Source organism: Scyliorhinus canicula, chromosome 18, assembly GCF_902713615.1.
Source record: "Scyliorhinus canicula chromosome 18, sScyCan1.1, whole genome shotgun sequence".
Classification (NCBI taxonomy): domain Eukaryota; kingdom Metazoa; phylum Chordata; class Chondrichthyes; order Carcharhiniformes; family Scyliorhinidae; genus Scyliorhinus; species Scyliorhinus canicula.
Window position 1 is genome coordinate 8,900,191 of NC_052163.1, and position 22,619 is coordinate 8,922,809.

The window sequence follows — 22,619 nt, forward strand, 5'->3', positions numbered from 1 at the left end:
GTGTTGGGTGGGGTTACTGGGTTATGGGGATAGGGTGGAGGTGTTGACCTTGGGTAGGGTGCTCTTTCCAAGAGCCGGTGCAGACTCGATGGGCCGAATGGCCTCCTTCTGCACTGTAAATTCTATGATATGTCACCCCCACCTACAAAATTAAAGAAATTTATTATCACCGGTCTTTCTTAAAACCTAAATGCAAACCTGATCATGTGCAGCAGGAAAGTGTCCCTCGCACAGCTCAATGGAAACTACTGCCTCAAGTAATAAAGATTTCTCTGCCCACACATAGATTTGTTTAACATTCTACTTCATTTAGAACTGATTCCATTTCATCTGTTGGAACTAAGTGCTGGATGGAATTCAACGCAGAGAAGTGTGGGGTGAGGCATTTTGACAGAAAGGATATCGGGGGGCAATTTAAACTTAATGATACCGTTAATAGAGTGTGCAGTAGCAGAGAGGCCCGGGATCACGCACATCGATCTTTGCAGGTGACGGAGCATAGCGAGAGGGTAAAACGAAGAACAAAATAGAGGTGTCAAGTACAAAGCAGGGAGCGTACGCTGAATCTTGATAAAGCTCTGGTAGGTCACAACTAGAGTACTGTGTCCAGTTCTGGTCACCACACTTTCAGAAGGATGTGAGGATTCTGGAGAGGGTGCAGAGATGAATTACCAGAATGTTTCCAGGGGCAAGGCATACAACTACAAGACTAGGTTAAAGAAGCTGTTTTTTTTGGTCCTTGCAGCAAAGGAAATTGAGGGAAGACTTGACAGAAGCGGACAATGACAGGTTTGGCAAAGGTCGACAGAGAAAAGTTGGGCACAATACAGACCAACGTTTAATTCCACTTTTGGGTGTATTTTGTTGGAGGCTGAATCAGTGGCTGCAGCGCCAGGAATCACCCTGCTATTCGACAGCATTTCACTATTTTCTGGCCTTCCTGATTCTCCCTGAAGCCACACTCCTGCTGGTGAGCTGATCGCAGATTGGGGCAGCATTTTAAACAGCACCTCTGTTTCCCCACACACACACACACACACACACACACCCCCTCCCCCCCCCCCCCCCCCCCCCCGGCCAGGTGCCCCACCACTGCTTTCTTGACCCCTGACCTTCACCCCCTAACTTTGTTAGGGCCTCGGGGAATCTCCCCGCCCCCCCACACCCGGCCGGGCCCAAACCCTGGCAGTGCCACCTGCACACCCGAGCAGTACCAAGGTGCTCGAATGCCATGGTCTACTGATCTCTCCAATGACCTGCAAGACTCCCCTCTCCCACCCGAGGTACTGTCCATGTTTGAGTAGATCGGTACTAAACGGCGCCATGATGAGATCTCGCAGGCGTGGCCATTGACTCCTGGGCTCTGAGTAAATCCATTAGGCTCATTTAAATATGCAAATCTGGACCTCGCCCAACATCAGTTTGCGTTCTTAACAACTGTCAGTTGCTGAGCGTGGGGACGGACTGCAGAGTTGTGACTGTTAGGGCAGCTGGCACGGGAAAGACAAAACTGCTCCTCCAATCCTGGATTCAGTCTCCTTGGGTTCAGCATGTTGGGTTGTGTTTGTAGGAGTTGCCTAATATGTTATAGCTTCTTGTGAACACGTACCACGTGAACGTGCTGGAAACATTGAATGAATGCAGGGCGGTAACAGATTTGCAGTTACCCGAAGCTTTGTCTTTTTGAAATCTTCCTCTGCTCCTCAACTCAACTTCACTGAACAGGGTCCCTTCCAAATTCCTGGGGCGGGGGAATCGCAGACCCGCACCGGGCCGGAGAATCCCTGCAACCGTGCCACGTTGCCCCGACGGCGGCACGCGATTCTCCGTGGAGCGGAGAATTGGCGCCGCCGCATTTGGTGCAGCGCGGTCGCGGGCTGCTCTACCCCGCGGGCCGCTCTATGCGGCCAGGCCGCTGATTCTCTGGCCCGAATGGCAGAGTCCCGCTGGCGCCATCCACACCTGGTCGCATCCGGCGGGAACTCTGCGCGAGGGTTGAGGGGCTACATGTAGGGGGAGGGAGCCTCTAGCCCTGGGGGGGGGGGCCCTCCAATGGGGCCTGGCCCACCTATCGGCGGGCCGGCCTTTCACTCCCTGGGCCTATTTTCTTACGCGCCGGCCCCTGAACCCCTGCGCCATGTTGCGTAGGGGCCGGCGCATTGAGGGAGGCCACCCCGCATGCACGGTTGGCACCAGCACCACTGCGCATATTCTCATTGACGCCGGCGCCACTGCGCATATTCTCATTGACGCCGGCGCCACTGCGCATGCGCGGATCCCGTGGCGCACGGTTTGCGCTGGGACGGGAGGGGGGAGCGGCGTGAACCGCTCCAGTGCCTTGCTGGCCCCCTGTAGGAGCCAGAATCAGTACTCCCAGCGGCCCGTTCACGCCATCGTGAAACTCGATGCCATTTCCGACAGCGAGGACACTCTGCCGCCAAATGGGAGAATCCTGCCTCTTCTTACTGGACTGGAAGGTCTTCTTGAAACTTTCTTCTGACCCTCCCCCTGGTTTTGGGATCTTTCTGTTCTTTAATTTGGGACCTGCTCTCTGCAGTCTCCTGTTATGTCCTGCTGGAGATACTTCAACTGTTCCCTGCACCGCAAGAGTGTAATCACCACGGAGCTGAATTTGCTTTCTGTTGCCCTGTGACGCCTCTGTTACTAATTAACAGCCCAGTTTTTATTACACTGCATTTGCTTTAGAGTAGTAAAACCTCAGATAATGCAGGCATGTTTTAAAGTGAAATTAAAACCCAAGTTCCCTCAGCACAGAACTGATGAAATATAAAGGAAGCTTAAATTTAAAACTTATACTGAAAGCCACACCTCGGGGGCGATTCTCCAAAATGGAGACCAAGTGTTCGCGGCATTGTGAACACCGTCGTGTTTCACGACGGCGTGAAACGGGCACGGGGATGACCGATTCTGTCCCCCACAGGCGCTGGAGCAGTTCATGCTCTTCTAGCCTCCCTTCCCAGCGCCAAATGGGTGCCGCGCCAACCTGCGTATGCGCTGGGGACTTCTTCAGTGCGCCGGCCCCTACGCAACATGGCCACACAACAAAGTAGGCCCGGGAGGGGAGAGGCCGGCCCGCCGATTGGTGGGCCCCGATTGCGGGCCAGACCCCACCAGAGGGGCCCCCCCCCACCCCTCTGATGAAGGAGCACTTTTCCCCACCCCACAGGCCGCACCGCAACCCTTTGCGCAGAGATCCCGCCGGCAGCGACCAGGAATGAATGGTGCCGGCGGGACTCTGCTTTTTCTACGCGGCCGCTCGGCCCATCCGGGCCGGTGAATCAACAGCCCCGCCAATTCCAGCGGCCCGCAGCCGCGCTGCGTCAAATGAGCCGGCGCAAATGGCGCTGATTCTCCGCACCTCAGAGAATCGCGCGCTGGCATCGGGACGTCGAGGCGCGGTTGCGGCGATTCTCCGGCCCGGCGTGGAGCTCAGAGAATCGCGCCCCTCATATCCAACACACACAAATATAAATATAACTTACTTAAAACTATCTCAGTTTTATTTCAGATCCGGTGGAGGGGATGGGGGTGGTCATGCAGATCCTAAACGATTTTGGGGATTTCTCTGGGTATAAATTGAATGTCGGGAAAAGCGAGCTTTTTGTGATCCATGCGAGGGGCCAGGAAAAGAGACTGGGAGAGCTCCCGCTCAAGATGGTGGAGAGGAGCTTTAGCTATTTGGGCATACGGGTGGCTAAGAGTTGGGATGCCCTGCACAAGCTCAACCTAACTCGGCTTGTGGATCAGATGGAGGAGGACTTTAAGAGGTGGGACATGCTGCCGCTTTCCCTGGCAGGCAGGCTGCAGTCCGTGAAGATGACGGTCCTCCCCGGGTTCTTGTTCGTCTTCCAGTGCCTTCCCATCCTCATCCCCAAGTCCTCCTTCAAGCGGGTGAACAGGATTATCACGGGAATTGTGTGGGCAAACAAGACCCCGCGAGTTAAAAGACTTCTTAGAGCACAGTCGCAGGGGGGGCTGGCACTGCCGAACTTCTGCAGCTATGGTTGGGCAGCGAACATATCCATGATTCGGAAATGGGTAGTAGAGGGGGCGAGGGTGCGTGGACGCGACTGGAGACGGCGTCTTGCAGGGATGCGGGGGCACTAATAACGGCACCGCTGCCGCTCTCGCCGGCACGGTACACCACGAGCCCGGTGGTGATGGCTGCACTGAAGATCTGGGGTCAGTGGAGAAGGCACAGGGGGGAGGTAGGGGCCTCAGTCTGGACCCCGATGCGAAACAACCAGAGGTTCGTCCCAGGTAGAATAGACGGAGGGTTTCTAAGCTGGCACAGAGCGGGTATCAAAAGGATGGGGGACTTGTTTATAGATGGGATTTTCTCTAGCCATAAGGTGCTGGAGGAGAAATTTGGTTTGCCCCCGGGGAATACTTTTAGGTACCTGCATGTCCGCGCTTTCTTGAAGAAGCAGGTGGTGGAATTTCCGCTGCTGCCTTCCCGCAGGATACAGGACAGGGTGGTCTCGGGCATGTGGGTAGGAGATGGAAAGGTATCAGACATATACCAGGAGCTGCAGGAGGCGGGGGAGGCCTCGGCGGAGGAGCTGAAGGGCAAGTGGGAGGAGGAGCTGGAGAGGGCCTGTGGGCGGACTCCCTGGGCAGGGCCAGTTCCTCATCGCCTTGTGCCAGGCTTAGCTTGATTCAGTTTAAGGTGGTCCACCGGGCGCACATGACAGCGGCAAGAATGAGCAAGTTCTTTGGGGTGGAGGACAGGTGTGTGTGTGTGGTGTTCGGGGAGCCCAGCAAACCGGGGGGTGGGGGGGCAGCAGCGGCAGCAAACTGGGGGGGGGCAGCAGCGGCAGCAAACTGGGGGGGGGCAGCAGCGGCAGCAAACTGGGGGGGGGCAGCAGCAAACCGGGGGGGGGGGGGGTAGCAGCAGCAGCAAACCGGGGGGCAGCAGCAAACCCGGGGGCAGCAGTGGCAGCAAACTGGGAGGGGGGGGCAGCAGCAGCAGCAAACCGGGGGGCGGGGGGCAGCAGCAAACCCGGGGGCAGCAGTGACAGCAAACTGGGGGGGGGGGGGGCAGCAGCAGCAGCAAACTGGGGGGCGGGGCAGCAGCAAACCCGGGGGGGGCGGGGGGGGGGGGGGGGGACACTGTATGGTTTGTGGATAGATTTCTCTTGTAAATTGTAGTTATCCCACCTTGTTTTGTTCAGTTGTTAATTCTTTTTTATTTCCTTCTTTTGGTAGTGGTTTTGTAAAAGTTCAGTAAAATCTTGAATAAAATCAAGTTTAAAAAAAAAAACTATCTCAGTTTCCTAAGACAAGAGTGAGACAGACACTCAGACTGAGAGAAAGGTGTACTATACACAGGAGTGACGGTAATATGAGAATAAATAGGGAGAGGACACAGAAAGGCAGCTCAGGTTAAAGAGTGCGAGACACACAGGGAACGAGAGAGACAGAAAGAGAGAGGCTGAAGTAAAGATAAAGGACAACTCCACAAGGGCAGGACATAAAATCTCCGCATAAAACATGGATTTCTGTAAAGACAACTGGATTCCTTCCTTAATGGATTCTTAGGGAAAGAAAGTGATTGATTAAAAACAGCAGAATTGTGCTTGAAAATATACTAAAGGCTGGAAAAACAGCAGGGGGCGGTTCCATCACCCCTGAGTCAATGAACCGCCCACTCACACAGGTAGAAAGAATTCACATTAATTTTTCATTCGTAAATGTAAATAATGACATTCAAATGTTAACTTCAAATAGGCGGTGTGTTTGAAAGTTCACCACGCAGTTGAAACATTTTCATACATTGAAGATTAGAGCGTAGTAAATGTCACCCAATCTCTTAAGAAGAGAAGGAAAAGAGAAAACAGGCGGACTGCAGACCTGGTAACCTTGCATCAGGGGTGTGGAAAATGCTAGATCCTATTTTAAAGGTTGAGGGGTGGGATTTTCCGGCTGTTCACGTTGCCAGGATATTCCCCACTACCGCAAATCACACCGCAGGAGAAACAGAAATCCCACCCGTGATAAATGCACACCTGGACAATCATGATCTGATTGGCTATAGTCAGCATAGATTTACAAATCGGAAGTCATGTTTAACAAATTTGTTTGAGTTTTTTGAAGACGTTACTAAAATTGACAAGGAAGAGTCGACAGACTTAGCATAGTTTGATTTCCAGAAGGCTTCTGATAAAGTTGCCTACAATTCACAAAGTAAAGCACATGGAATGGGAAGCAATGTACTATCATGGGTCGAGGATTGGGAGGCAGGCAGAAAACAGAGTCTCCCAGGACACACATTGGCCAACCGGCCGACTTTCAGGACCCACGCCGGCCGGCCTTTGTGACACACGCCACGTTCGTTTACCTCGTACTCTTACCTCATTCCTCCTCACTGTCCAAGGGCTCAAACACTCCTGCCAGGTTAAGCAGCATTTCACTTGCACCTCCTTCAATTTGGTTTATTGTATTCGCTGCTCCAAATGTGGTCTCCTCTACATTGGGGATATTAAATGCCGACTGGGTGACCGCTTTGCGGAAAACCTTTGTTCCGTCCGTAACCTTCCTGTTGCTTGCAATTTAAACTCAGCATCTTGCCGTCATGCCCACACATCCATCCCACGATATTTGGTTCCCCTGGCTACAATGCTGTAGTGATGCCCAACGCCCAGACCTGCAAACTGGAGTATCTGATCAGGCACGTTACAGTCTCCGGACTCAACATTGATGTCAACAACTTTAGACTGTGAACTTTTCCTTGGGTCCCCAGACTTATCCCAACACGATCCCCCCCCCCCCTCCCCCCCCCCCACCCCCCCAATGGTCACTGTCCTTTGTTGTTCAGTTTTGCTCCCATTGAACACTGACCCCTGTTTTCCTATTAACATATTCTGCTGTCCTACCTTTCCCACTAGACCATAAGACATAGGAGCAGAATTAGGCCACACGGCCCATCGAGTCTGCTCCGCCATTCAATCATGGCTGATATTTTCTCATCCCTATTCTCCTGCCTTCTCCCCACAATCCCTGATCCCCTTATTAATCAAGAACCTATCTATGTCTTAAAGACACTCAATGATTTGGCCTCTACAGCCTTCTGCGGCAAAGAGTTCCACAGATTCACCACCCTCTGCCTGAAGAAATTCCTTCTCATTTAAGTTATAAAGGATCGTCCTTTTAGTCTAAGATTGTGTCCTCTAGTTCTAGGCTTTCCTACAAGTGGAAACATCCTCTCCATGTCCACTCTATCCAGGCCTCGCAGTATTCTGTAAGTTTCAATAAGATCCCCGCTCATCCTTCTAAACTCCCAACGAGTACAGACTCAGAGTCCTCAACCGTCCCTCAAGTTCTTCATTCCAGGGACCGTTCTTGTGAACCTCCTCTGGGCCCTTTCCAAGGCCAGCACACCCTTCCTTTCCCACTATTAACACTCCAGTCCCTAATGGCACCATTAGCTGCCATTTTGTCCCATGTTCATGACATCTTTGTCAATCCCTTTTTAGCTCCTACCTGTCACTGACTTTTCATTCTACCCCACTCCTCTCTCCCAGGTATCTAATTTGTCACATTTCTACCCCCTTTTCAGTTCAGTAGAAGGGTCATATGGACTCAAAACATTAACTCTGTTTTTCTCCCTACAGATGCTGCCAGACCAGTTAGGTGTATCCAACATTTTCTGTTTTTATTCAGCTGGAGCATATGTGTCAAAACAGGAAATGAAGAAGTGTTCAATTAACATTTTAATAATTGGCCCGGGGATCTTATCACATTGTCTGGTCCACAAGACTCACCTTTCAGTCTGGAAAACCATTTAATATCTATTGGTAGTTTCAGCAAATTGAGTGGAAGAAAGATTGGAGGGTGAGCCAGAATCCATTGTTTAGTCTTTTACCATTAGTAATATATTCCTTCTGGATTAGAGGGTGTGAAATTGATCAGTGTCAGCAGTGAGAAATGGGTTTGAGGAATCCGACTTGGAAAATATTGCCAAAGTTTTGAATATCAAACCAAGTAAATCCCAGAGTGAGACTAGGAAACAAGTCTCCACAAAGAGTTTGAACTATCGTTGTGTGAACTTCAATGGGATGAAGGTTGGATATGGTTTGGACTGCTGTTTATTCAAAGTACCATAGTTCTCACACTCTCGTCTGTGTTCCTGCCTTCAAATTCTTCCATAACCTGCTCACCATAACTCAGTAACGTCCATCATACTTGCTGCATTCCTCTGACACTTGTTTACTCTTGTGTTCCCCTCAGTATTGTTATGTTCTCCATTGTGGCTGTGGTAAAGATGCACAAAGAACATCTAGTTCTTGACTAGTAAGATAGCGTATTACCAAATGAACACGTGGAAAGGTAATCAAATCAAAGAACTATAATACAAATGGCGACGATAAGTGAATTTTCCTGGAGCTACTTCTAATGCGACTGTCCTCTAATACAACTTAATACCAACCTCTGATCTCTGGAGTCAGATGGTGGATCACTGTCGCCACCTGCTGGTCGGAGGTCGTAAATCTAACTACATACATTACAATGCATATCACCACAAGTATGAGGGCTGTCCCTTCATGTCACACTTCAATCATTTAGGCCTCTCCTCAAGATTTCTGTCTTATGATCTCTGTACATTTTTTCTGATTGTGCCTTCGCTTCTCTCACTAATACTTCTCCTCATGAAGCTCTCTAATAGTCTTTTACACCCTGGAATTGATAAGGTGCTCTATGGCGTAGTACAAAATGTAAGTTACTTTGGCAGATAAAACAATTGCCAAAAGCAAACTAAATGGCATTTTCACAAGTTACTGTCTTGATAGATTAGTAATTGATGTGTATTGATGTATTTTGTTCCAAATAATTGATGGAGGTCACTGTGGACCAGATGGTTGTAATCGAACAGGAGTTACTTGAACACTGAATGGTTATATGGTCTGTTATTGACCACTCTCAATAAAATAGCTACAATAGAACTGTTGTTAGTCAATTGTCTGTGACGTGGTCCATTAGCCAATTTGACCATGTACATTAATAATAATAGTAATCTTTATTATTGTCGTAAACTTATATTAACAGAGCAATGAAGTTACTGTGAAAATCCCCTAGTCGCCAAACTCCGGCACCTGTTCAGGTGCACAGAGGGAGAATTGAGAATGTCCAATTTACCTAACAGCACGTCTGTCGGGACTGTGGGAGCAAACTCCGCGGAGCACCCGGAGGGAACCCACGCAGACGTGTGAAACCCCCACATCCCTAATAGGCAGTTAAAAGTTGACTACATTGCTGGAGTCAGAGGTTGGCCAGCCTAGGTAAGGACGGCAGATTTCCTGCCCTCGGTGGGAGCATTAATGGGATTTTACAACAATCAATGCTAGATTCGCAATCACCATTAGCTTTTCATTCCAGAGTTATTCATTGAATGTAAATTCTGGCCACCCCATGATCCCAGAATTTGCCTGGACCTCTCTGGGTGACAGTTCAGTGACCCTGACACTGAGCAATCCCCCCCCCCCCCCTCCCTGCATTGCAAATCTCTCCTGGTTGGGCTCTGGGTTGAATCAAATTGTCCCTCTCCCTCCCCCGCCTGCCGGGAACTGTCACTTCCTGAAGCACGTTGTGTGATGGTGTGATCGCTACTCCTCTTTCGAACCGATTTCTCATTCTGTTCCCCCTCCCCTCACTGCAATCTGTCCCCATTCAGTTGGGAATCTGCCGAGCCGCCGCGGATAGAAGCTGCAGCCTGGGCTGGTTTCCCTGTGTGGCTGGCTGTCCTCCCCAGGAACACACCCACCGCCCTGGGAACAAAGTGCCGCCGCCTGCCTTCCACTGCATCCTCTTGTCACTTTCCGATTCAAGCAGCAGGTAAGAGCTGTCTGGGTATCACCCCCACACCGGGACCCCCACACCGGGACCCAGTCTCAAACACAAACCAACCGGGTTAATCACTCTTCCCTGTACAGGATTGAAAAAAACAACCAGCATTTAAATCGGGAGCTTTGCTGAAACTTCCTAAAACCCCCACCTGGTGGGTGTGTGTGGGTCACCCCCTGGGCCCCTGAGTGTGGGGTGAAATCGGCTGGGAGCGAGTTTCTATTTTGTCTGCAAGTGTGTCAATCCAGGAACATTTGATATGTATTTATCACTGTTTTATTTCTAAATCTATAGTTCTATGTTTTCTATTTCTTGCTGTTGATCTGTGGCCTCAGTGTTGTGCATTGCAGGTAGAGTTGGAAGAAACTCCAGAATGCAACCTTCTCATTTCCAGTGGTTTCCAGATCATCCTGAATTCTGTTCCCTTCAGATTTTGTAATTGTACAGAACCTAGTCAGTGTGTATCCAGGTCAGAAACCAGCCGACTGATTCATCCTGAACCCCTTCCTTGGCAGCTTTGTTTATGAGAAAGTTTATAACAAATTTGCAGGGAATTATCAGGATCGGATCTATATATATCTCTGTGAATCTCTAGAATCGATATCTGAGTCCAGTGAATGTTCAGTATCACTTACCCAACTTGACTCTGAACTCTGGGGGTGACAATGAGGCTGCAAATGGCCCATTTAGAAATTGTTCACTTTGCTGTGAAGCGGAATTCTCCACAAAGCTAGCTCAGGGGATAGCAGCGTTTGGTGTGTGTCTGTATCTGTTCCACAGATACGTGCGGGGTAGAAATTAACTTCTTTATTATTGGAAAAACCCTTCAGTGAAACAGCAGTTTCAACACTTCACTGGAACGTGAGTGAAAAGTGGCTGGAGATTCCCCCTTCCCCAGTAAGCGGCTCCCACTCTGTCTGAGAAGGAATGAACTGAAGCTGCCTCTCAGTGTCAGACATCTCTGGCTGCAGGAGTAAATCTCTCTCTCTCTCTCTGCAGAGTTTGCAACAAAGAAAAACACATTTCGGAGGGATTTCAACCGTCCAGTCATCACAAACTGTTCGAAAGGTACGGGATAAATGAACAAATTAAAGAAAAACATGCTATGGCAAATCTAGAAAGGGATTTTAAAGGGATGGGTTTGCTGGGCTATGCGGGAGGAGCATGGGCATGAGAGACGTTGCTCCTTCAGAGAGATAGCACGGGCAGGATGGGCTGAAAGGTCTCCTGTCATGCGCCGTGATGATCTGATTCCAAAAGGAAGAGACAGAGCTCAGTGTCTTGAGGGCTGAGGCTCAAAAGCAACTGAGGCGAATGGTGGATGAGGGTAGTTTTTATGAGGCCATGACGAGCTCAAAGAAACTTAGTTTATTTACAATAACTATTCTCTACATCTACGGTGGACCCCGACTGGGTTTGCCAATGCCCAACTAGCCGGCTTTATTTACCACCCAACTAGACACTGTTTTGAGGTCGCCCATCTCCCCTTAAGGGGGGGAGCTCGTACTCTGCAAGGGTCAAGGGAAGGTTAATTCTCCCCACCCCGGGAAGCACATTAGCAATGTTGACAAAAGAGTTTCAAATGAAAATTAATGTTTAAGAAAACCAAAATAATGATTATTATGAAGAAGCCAAACACGGCATTCTCAATTGGAGCAACCAACGTGGATGGATCTGTGCACCGTGGGCAGGTTATTTGTGGAAGTACCAGAAGGATTCAGATAGTGAGAGGCACTTTCAACAAAATCAACTCAATTCTAAATACAGCGAGAATATGTTTGTGTACAAGAAAATATTTCCTCAAATGCTGTGTCTGGTCACATCCCTTCCATAGAAACCTTACAGTGCAGAAGGAGGCCATTTGGCCCAATGAGTCTGCACTGACCCTCTGAAAGAGTACCCTACCTAGGACCAGTCCCCCACCCTATCCCTGCAACCCCACCTAACCGGCACATCTTTGGATACTGAGGGGCAATTTAGCACGGCCAATCCACCCAACCCTTCTTGCTGCCAGTGAATACAGTCAACCGGATGGTCAAAGATTTTTGAAATGCGGACATGTAGAGAAATGTTTGACATGTCTTAGAGAGAGAGAGAGAGAGAGAGTAAACAAGGAGAATATCCCAGTGAGAAATAAATCCTAAACAGGTCTGCTCGACATCACCAAGAGACAACAGCAAGGTTATTTAGGCCACCCAATGAGAAGAGATGATCTCCCCAGAGGATGGCTAGAAGACAATAGACAATGGTCAAAGGAGCTGAGGAAGACCTAGAGTTTCTTAACTGTACAAACAACATGGAGGAATGGGTAAACGGAGCTATCAGGAAGCAGTGACAACCTCTTCAATGCAACTTCACAATGACACCTCGGCAAGAAAGAGGAACTTATCAATCAATCAGAATGAATGAAGTGGAAAAGGTAAGGGTAAGACTGTCACCCAGAACAGTCTTCACTGACATCTCACATTCTCGTTTCTACAAATATTTCAAGTTTAATTTTGTTAATGGAGGGTGGGGGAGCCATTATGTAATTGCATCTCTGGAACACAAGGGGTTAATGCTATTTATGGATCCTGTGCTAGTGTATCTTATTAAATAAAAGAGGTTTGCTAAAAGCTTATTAGCTATTGTCTGATTGCTGGCTGGGGAGATCTATGTTAAGACCCAGCTGTTGGGGGGTCAGTGATTCCTCACTTTACTCTCCCTCTCTCTTTCTCTCTTGTACAGATAGCAGTCAGCTGCTGTATTCACCACTGAACTCTCCTGGAACATTTACTGTGACCCCCTACTACAGTATACATTGTGTTACAGTCAAAGCTCGTATGATTACACAGTAATATGATGACTGTAATTATACAAAATCCCATCAGACAAAGCAAGGATATTGACTGAGATACAACACTGGTCATTTCTTAATGTCATCTTCTGTCACTGCACCTGTTACAAACTGTGGGCAATACACCCATATATATTCATGAGCATTTAATTAAAATAAATAAACATATTTGACCATTTTCTATATTTAGGGTTAGGTGCTTTAAAAAAAACTTCATTTATGTGATTATGAAAAGCTGTAATTGTAACGAAACCTTAAATATTTAACCACATTATACGTTATAGCACTTATGTGTGCCAAATGATTAGGACAGATAATATTTACAGACAGGACTTTCATTTTAAAAATTAAGCAAATAATTCAGATTTTGTTTTGACATTATTTTATAATTTTCTGTTATTTAATAATATTTTCATTCTCCAGTGCAAGGAGTGATGGAGTGTGGAATTATTCCCAGGGGCACATCACGGTTCGATTCCCGTAACAGCCTCCCCAAACAGGCGCCGGAATGTGGCGACTAGGGGCTTTTCACAGTAACTTCATTTGAAGCCTACTCGTGACAATAAGCGATTTTCATTTCATTTCATGTAATCAGGGTACATCAACCCTCACATATTAATTCAGCGTCTCTCCATTGCCAGGGTCAAAGTTTCCTTCCAGTCAGCTTGTGACATCACTAGGACTAGAGAGAGCAGGATGCAGATTTGCAGATACCCCAATCGGAGGCATAGTCAATGATGGTTGTTTTGTTTGCATTGAGTGCTGAATTTGGGTGCATTTGAGTGAGAGTTTGGTGACTGAGGGATATTAAGGGTTTATTTTTAATTTTTATCTAAAGTCTAGTCTTTCTTTTATTTAGTTCATTAACATAAAAGTTGTCGTTTGGTTGAGGAGAAGGTGAATATTCAATCAGCTTTAAACAAAGGTTCTACTTGTAGCTACTTGCAGCTGGAGCTTGTTAATTAATTAATTGGATTAGGCCACTTTTCAGAGGCTAGAGTCACAGTATAAATTATATCTGAGCTAGTTACAGTGCAGACTTTGTTTGCACTGAGTGCTGAATTTGGGTGCATTTGAGTGCTATATTGAGAGTTTGGTTACTGAGGTAGTGCTGAATTTGGGTACATTTGAGTGCTATAGTGAGAGTTTGGTTACTGAGGTAGTGCTGAATTTGGGTACATTTGAGTGCTATAGTGAGAGTTTGGTTACTGAGGTAGTGCTGAATTTGGGTACATTTGAGTGCTATAGTGAGAGTTTGGTGACTGAGGGAGTGCTGAATTTGGGTACATTTGAGTGCTCTAGTGAGAGTTTGGTTACTGAGGTAGTGCTGAATTTGGGTACATTTGAGTGCTATAGTGAGAGTTTGGTGACTGAGGGAGTGCTGAATTTGGGTACATTTGAGTGCTATAGTGAGAGTTTGGTGACTGAGGGAGTGCTGAATTTGGGTACATTTAAGTGCTATAGTGAGAGTTTGGTGACTGAGGGAGTTCGGTGAGGAGGGAGTAAAGTGCTCCTTTCATTTTATTTCCTACATTTCCTCAAAGAGCGAGAAGGGAGCCCGGTGTTTACAGAGAGTGCGGCTGACTGGGAGCAGAGTCGGAGGGCGGAGGTCCAGTTGGTCCACGGGGCAGCTATATTCTGTAAGGTAAGAAGGGATGAAGGCGAGGGCAGTTGCATGCTCCTCCTGTAGGATGTGGGTGGTGAGGGATACCACCGGTGTCCCCGCTGATTATACCTGCAGGATACCTTTGGGCAGCACGGTAGCATTGTGGATAGCACAATGGCTTCACAGCTCCAAGGTCCCAGGTTCGATTCCGGCTTGGGTCACTGGTTGTGCGGAGTCTGCACATCCTCCCCGTGTGTGCGTGGGTTTCCTCCGGGTGCTCCGGGTTCCTCCCACAGTCCAAAGATGTGCAAGTTAGGTGGATTGGCCATGATAAATTGCCCTTATTGTCCAAAATTGCCCTTCGTGTTCGGTGGGGTTACTGGGTTATGGGGATAGGGTGGAGGTGTTTACCTTGGGTAGGGTGCTCTTTCCAAGAGCCGGTGCAGACTCGATGGGCTGAATGGCCTACTTCTGCACTGTAAATTCTATAATTCTATAAGTGCACCCAACTCCAGCTCCTCAGAGACAGTGTTAGGGAACTGAAGCTGGAGCTGGATGAACTTTGGATCATCCGGGAGGCAAAGGGAGTAATAGAGAAGAGTTGCAGGGAGATAGCCACACCCAAGGTACAGGACAAGAGTAGCTGGGTTACAGTCAGGGGGGGAAAAAACGAACGGGCAGACAGTGCAGGGATCCCTCGTGGCCATTCCCCTTCAAAACAAGTATACCGTTTTGGATGCTTTTCGGAGTGATGACCTACCGGGGAAAGGCCCAAGCAGCCAGGTCTCTGGCACTGAGTCTGGCTCTGGGGCTTAGAAGGGAAGGGGGGAGAATAGAAAAGCAATAGTAATAGGAGATTCAATGGTGAGGGGAATAGATAGGAGATTTTGTGGTCGCGAGCGAGACTCCAAGAAGGTACGTTGCCTCTCGGGTGCCAGGGCCAGGGATGTCTCAGATCGTGTCTTCAGGATCCTGAAGGGGGAGGGTGAGCAGCCAGAAGTCGTGGTGCACATCGGTACCAACGACGTAGGTAGGAAAAGGGGTGTGGATGTAATAAATGAGTTTAGGGAGTTAGGTTGGAGGTTAAAAGCCAGGACAGACAGAGTTGCCATCTCTGGTTTGTTGCCGGTGCCACGTGATAGCGAGGCTAGGAATAGGGAGAGAGTGCAGTTGAACACGTGGCTGCAGGAATGGTGTAGGAGGGAGGGCTTCAGGTATTTGGATAATTGGAGTGCATTCTGGGAACGGTGGGACCTGTACAAACAGGACGGGTTCCATCCGAACCAGAGGGGCACCAATATCCTGGGAGAGAGGTTTTCTAGTACTCTTCGGGAGGCTTTAAACTAATTTGACAGGGGAATGGGAACCGGGCTTGTAGTCCAGCAACTAAGGTAGCCAATGTTCAGGACGTCAAAGCGGGTAGTGGGGAAGGTAACACTGACAAAGGAGAGTACTTGCAGGCACAGAGATGGGTTGAAGTGTGTATACTTCAACGCAAGAAGCATCAGGAATAAGGTGGGTGAACTTGAGGCATGGATCGGTACTTGGGACTACGATGTGGTGGCCATCACGAAAACTTGGATAGAAGAGGGGCAGAAATGGTTGTTGGAGGTTCCTGGTTATAGATGTTTCAGTAAGATTTGGGGGGGGGGGGTAAAAGAGGTGAAGGGGTTGCATTGTTAATTAGAGATAGTATAACTGCTGCAGAACGGCAGGTCGAGGAGGATCTGCCTACTGAGGTAATATGGGTTGAAATCAGGAATAGGAAAGGAGCAGTCACCTTGTTAGGAGTTTTCTATAGGCCCCCCAATAGCAGCAGAGATGTGGAGGAACAGATTGGGAAACAGATTTTGGAAAGGTGCAGAAGTCACAGGGTAGTAGCCATGGGTGACTTCAACTTCCCAAACATTGAGTGGAAACGCTTTAGATCAAATAGTTTGGATGGGGTAGTGTTTGTGCAGTGTGTCCAGGAAGCTTTTCTAACACAGTATGTAGATTGTCCGACCAGAGGGGAGGCCATATTGGATTTGGTACTTGGTAATGAACCAGGGCAGGTGATAGATTTGTTAGTGGGGGAGCATTTTGGAGATAGTGACCACAATTCTGTGACTTTCACTTTAGTAATGGAGAGTGATAGGTGTGTGCAACAGGGCAAGGTTTACAATTGGGGGAAGGGTAAATACAATGCTGTCAGACAAGAACTGAAGTGCATAAGTTGGGAACATAGGCTGTCAGGGAAGGACACAATTGAAATGAAAAACTTGTTCAAGGAACAGGTACTGCGTGTCTTTGATATGTATGTCCCTGTCAGGCAGGAAGGAGATGGTCGAGTGAGGGAATCATGGTTGACAAGAGAGGTTGAATGTCTTGTTAAGAGGAAGAAGGATACTTATGTAAGGCTGAGGAAACAAGGTTCAGACAGGGCGCTGGAGGGATACAAGATAACCAGGAGGGAACTGAAGAAAGGGATTAGGAGAGCTAAGAGAGGGCATGAAAAATCTTTGGCGGGTAGAATCAAGGAAAGCCCCAAGGCTTTATACACATATGTGAGAAATATGAGAATGACTAGAGCGAGGGTGGGACCGATGAAGGACAGGAGCGGGAGATTGTGTATCGAGTCAGAAGAGATAGGAGAGGTCTTGAACGAGTACTTTTCTTCAGTATTTATGAATGAGAGGGGCCATATTGTTGGAGAGGACAGTGTGAAACAGACTGGTAAGCTAGATGAGATACTTGTTAGGAAGGAAGATGTGTTGGGCATTTTGAAAATCTTGAGGATAGACAAGTCCCCCGGGCCTGACGGGATATATCCAAGGATTCTATGGGAAGCAAGAGAAGAAATTGCAGAGCCATTGGCAATGATCTTTTTGTCCTCACTGTCAACAGGGAAGGTACTAGGGAATTGGAGAGTGGCGAATGTCGTGCCCCAGTTCAAAAAAGGAAAAAGGGATAACCCTGGGAATTACAGGCCAGTTAGTCTTACTTCGGTGGTAGGCAAAGTAATGGAAAGGGTACTGAGGGATAGGATTTCTGAGCATCTGGAAAGACACTGCTTGATTAGGGATAGTCAGCACGGATTTGTGAGGGGTAGGTCTTGCCTCACAAGTCTTATTGAATTCTTTGAGGAGGTGACCAAGCATGTGGATGAAGGTAAAGTAGTGGATGTGGTGTACATGGATTTTAGTAAGGCATTTGATAAGGTTCCCCATGGTAGGCTTATGCAGAAAGTAAGGAGGCATGGGATAGTGGGAAATTTGGCCAGTTGGATAACAAACTGGCTAACCGATAGAAGTCAGAGAGTGGTGGTGGATGGAAAATATTCAGCCTGGAGCCCAGTTATCAGTGGCGTACCGCAGGGATCAGTTCTGGGTCCTCTGCTGTTTGTGATTTTCATTAATGACTTGGATGAGTGAGTTGAAGGGTGGGTCAGTAAATATGCAGACGATACGAAGATTGGTGGAGTTGTGGATAGTGAGGAGGGCTGTTGTCGGCTGCAAAGAGACATAGATAGGATGCAGAGCTGGGCTGAGAAGTGGCAGATGGAGTTTAACTCTGAAAAGTGTGAGGCTGTCCATTTTGGAAGGACAAATATGAATACGGAATACAGGGTTAACGGTAGGATTCTTGGCAATGTGGAGGAGCAGAGAGATCTTGGGGTCTATGTTCATAGATCTTTGAAAGTTGCCACTCAAGTGGATAGAGATATGAAGCAGGCCTATGATGTGCGAGCGTTCATTAGCAGAGGGATTGAATTTAAGAGCCGTGAGGTGATGATGCAGCTGTAAAAAACCTTGGTCAGGCCACATTTGGAGTACTGTGTGCAGTTCTGGTCGCCTCATTTTAGGAAGGATGTGGAAGCTTTGGAAAAAGTGCAAAGGCGATTTACCAGGATGTTGCCTGGAATGGAGAGTAGGTCTTACGAGGAAAGGTTGAGGGTGCTCGGCCTTTTCTCATTAGAACGGAGAAGGATGAGGGGCGACTTGATAGAGGTTTATAAGATGATCAGGGGAATAGATAGAGTAGACAGTCAGAGACTTTTTCCCCGGGTGGAACAAACCATTACAAGGGGACATAAATTTAAGGTGAATGGTGGAAGATATAGGGGGGGATGTCAGAGGTAGGTTCTTTACCCAGAGAGTAGTGTGGGTATGGAATGCACTGCCTGTGGAAGTAGTTGAGTCGGAAACATTAGGGACCTTCAAGCGGCTATTGGATAGGTACATGGATTAGGGTAGAATAATGGAGTGTAGATTAATTTGTTCTTAATCTAGGACAAAAGTTTGGCACAACATTGTGGGCGGAAGGGCCTGTTCTGTGCTGTATTTTTTAATGTTCTATGGTGAGGACCAAGGGGAATTGATGGATCAGGGTGGAATTCCGTGTTAGTGACTGTGATTCTAGCTTCAAAAAAGGATGATTATAATTTGAATGTGGGAAAGTTGGATGAAGCAGAGGTTCAGAATCAAAAGATGCAAAAAGCAAAAAGCTAAATCAATAAGACAATGCAAATGGCAAAAGGAATATTGCATTTCGGGGTGAGGTATAAAATTAAGAAGTAACGGTGAATTTCTGGATAATCTGAGGGTGGAATTCTCCGGCCACATCCGCCCGGCAACCGGAGAATCCCACCTAAGGTCAATGGGTTTCTCCATTGTCCGCCTCACGCCCGTGGCGTTCTCACGGCGGGCGCGGCGGAAGGATCCAGCCCGAATCTCCCCACAGCTGGTGTCCTCTGGTCGTTGGGATTTAATTGGGTTTTGTTGGCTTTCTCAGCGGTGTGAGGGGGTCCCAATGAGAAATCCCATTGGCAATCGGCGGGAAGATGGAAACCCGGCATCAGCAAAAGGCACACAGCCAGGAAAGACACGGCTGGCAGACCGGGGAATTCTGTCCATTGTGTGCCAGACAAAAATTCCTTCCCTAAAAAGGCGTTAGCGAACCAGGTGGGATTTCATGACAATCGACAATGTTTTCATGGTCATCATTAGACTTATAATGCCTGATTTTTTATTGAATTCCAATTTCACCATCTGCAGTGGCGGGATTTGAACCTGCCATTATATCCCCAGAGCATTATACTGGGACACTGACAATACCACTACGCCACCATCTCCCCTCACACTATAGCAAGGATGTAGAGACAATAGAGAGAGAACAAGCCAGTTCACCAGGTTGCTGACTGACATTAGGAAATAAAAATTCAAGAAGACTTGAGAAAATGGTTGTTTTGTGATTGTCGAGGGATTTGATAAAGATATTTAAAATTATGATGGAATGGGATAGGGTAGATTGTCGTCAGAGATTGAGACGTTAAGAATGTGGAGACACGGGTATATGATTAAATGTAAGAGATTTTAAGAGGAACATCTTTTGCAGTGAGGATTGTCAGACCGTGCAATGCACTACCAGAGTTAGCGAGTGAGGCAGAGATTACCCTTACTGTTAGGAATAGATTAGATAGGCTGAAGGAAAATGAGACATTGAATTCGATTGACTGCACAAACATAGAGTGGTTGGAGTGAATAATCTATTTTATGTTGTAATTTTCAACGTCATACTTTTGCTCACTGGTTTTACCAACACAAAGACATTTAAATAAAATTTGCAACTGTTTTTAGAGCAATACTGATTTCACAATAGCTCTTTAAGGATTGTGTGCATCTTTAAAATAGTTTGCGAGTCTGTATTCCATTTTTAGCCACTACCTCTAACTTGCACAAACTGGTTCCTTTATAATTCAGTATCACCTTCAGAATCTATGTGAAATCTGATTATCAGTCCTGTTGGTGTCAGACAAGGCAAGGTTGTCTCCACATCTTTTGGCTTCCCATATAAATAAACCGATTTGTCATATTCTTTTCAAAATTTGTGAAATAGAAAGATTGGTTGGATAACTTGACGCAGATCACAGGAATGGAACATAATACTATCATGGTTATTCTGGCTGTGTGGCACAGCGCAGGGTGTATGAACCAGCCTCATCTGCAGGATTACAAAATAGCTTATCCAGGAAATGCAGATGTCACACTGGTGCATGAGGAAGTGCTCGCCTGAGATTAAGATGCTGTGGCAGAATAGAGAAAATCTTACTCTGCCTCTAAATTATACCGTACCTTACTTTGGAGAGCGTGTTGCTGACAATGGGTAACAAAAGTACAAAAACATCTCCATTGTCAAAAGTGACAAATATCACCTCAAGCACAGAAATTGTCTGATGTAAAATCTGTGAAGTATGTCTCCTAGCATTGAGGCAGCTAGAATCATGGCCCAAACCCTAGTTTATGTCCTTAGTACCCTTTTCATTCTTAAATTGTGCTTATTTGGAAAAGTAATCTGATTCCACCTTTCCTGTTGCAGCAAGGGCATTTATTCCATGAGGTAATCAAGGCTTAGAAGCAAAAGTTCCATCTGAAAATGTGCTGCCACGGTTGGTGATTTCCTTGTCTCGAAGCAAGCTAGCTCTGTTGTTCCACAACCTGAATACAGGTGAAAGAATTTGTGTCTCTTTTTATGCTTTGCTCCCGCTATAACTTTGCCCCACCCCATTCTCCCTCCACTGAAGAACCGCCTTCAGAGTGGTTATCAGTTCTTATAATGGAGTTTGTAAATCACTTGCTGGGGAGCACTTTAGAAAAGTGTGAGGTGGTACAATCTACAACTTCCCTTTCCTCCCTAGCCACTTGGTACCCGCTCCATAAAGATATCCCCCATCTGTAATTTAAAAACCTCCATCCTAATATTTGGAGTATTGCGTGCAGTTCTGGTCGCCGCATTACCGGAAGGATGTGGAAGCATTGGAAAGGGTACAGAGGAGATTTACCAGGATGTTGCCTGGTATGGAGGGAAGATCTTATGAGGAAAGGCTGAGGGACTTAAGGCTGTTTTCGTTAGAGAGAAGAAGGTTAAGAGGTGACTTAATTGAGGCATACAAGATGATCAGAGGATTAGATAGGGTGGACAGTGAGAGCCTTTTTCCTTGGATGGTGATGTCTAGCACGAGGGGACATAGCTTTAAATTGAGGGAAGATAGATATAGGAGAGATGTCAGAGGTAGGTTCTTTACTCGAGAGTAGTACGGGCGTGGAATGCCCTGCCTGCAACAGTAGTGGACTCGCCAACACTAAACACATTCAAATGGTCATTGGATAGACATATGGATGATAAGGGAATAGTATAGATGGGCTTTCGAGGGGTTTCAAAGGTCAGCGCAACATCGAGGGCCGAAGGGCCTGCACTGCGCTGTAATGTTCTATTGTTCTATTAATACAACACATTGGAGTTCAGTTGATAAACGCACTTGTTGCTTTCCACTTACTCAATTCCCTTTGTTGCTTGTGTCTCGGCTAATTTATTGCATATATCATCTCATGCGTCAATCGAATCAGTTCAATTCTGTTATCCATTTTGTAAACCTAATTTCTTAAGTTATATCCTGCTGCTGTGCTGCAGATTAATATTGTTGAATGTTTTACAATCTTCTGTCTTGTATCTATAGAGTTTCCAACCTCCAGAGTGATCAGTTCATTGCTTGTGTGGGAATTGTTACCATATGTTGCTTTGCAATGGTGTCATAAAGACAGAGAGGAGGCAATTTCTTGCACTTCGATTTGTCTGCCAGATGCTTTCTTGAATCGGTTTCTCTGATTTATGGCAAAGAATGTTCCAGCCTCCGTACTATGTAATTATATATGGTCCACCGAGCCTGAATAATGCCTCAACTAAATTATTTATTGTGTCTTAATAATGTTACTAAAAGCTCAATACTCAGAGCGGTACCACGGGACCAATGGCAAAATCAATTATCCTTGTCGTTCATCTATACGCTCTCTCGAATGCATCTGGGGCCTTTTTGGATACACAGGCTTCGGAATCCATTACTTTATGTCTGTTCTCACTAGTGTCTCATAGATTTAAAATAGTAGCTGCCTCATAACCAGAAATATTCGCTGCTTTTTTACGTTTCTAAGTTGCATACTAATTACCAGGGCTTTTCAGCTGATGTAGCCTCAATATTCGGGAGACCAAACCCACTCGAGCATCTGGTAACTGCAGCTTGACCAACTTAAGGTGAGGTTTCTATTCACTCCAAATAAATGTACTCGTCATTTCATTCATTTCTTTATCAACTCTAACTGACAGCCCTTAGGGCAGAAAGGATAGGTAGGGGTAGGGTGGGGGCATGGACCTAGGTCAGGTGCTCTTTCAGAGGGTCGGTACAGACTCGATTGGCTAAATGACCTCCTTCTTCACTGTCGGCATTCGATGATTCTATGAATCTGAGCAACACGTTGATTTTAAATCAAGCGATCCTCACAA

General features: G+C 47.0%; 1 protein-coding gene across 2 annotated transcripts in view; it reads left to right on the forward strand.

Annotated features, from left to right (window-relative positions):
• The first annotated feature begins 9,706 nt into the window (after nt 1-9,706).
• LOC119953379 (voltage-dependent calcium channel gamma-5 subunit) overlaps nt 9,707-22,619 on the forward strand; it is a 40,925-nt gene continuing 28,012 nt past the window's right edge. The window contains exons 1-2 of one of the 2 annotated variants that reach the window (XM_038777590.1): nt 9,707-9,852; nt 10,861-10,929. Coding sequence is in view for 1 of the 2 variants with exons in the window: in XM_038777589.1 (XP_038633517.1) it covers nt 12,221-12,280 (60 nt within the window). In the remaining variant the exon portion in view is untranslated. Of the gene's footprint in view, nt 9,853-10,860; nt 10,930-12,038; nt 12,281-22,619 lie in introns of those variants that run through there. The other variant, XM_038777589.1, reaches the window with a different exon arrangement.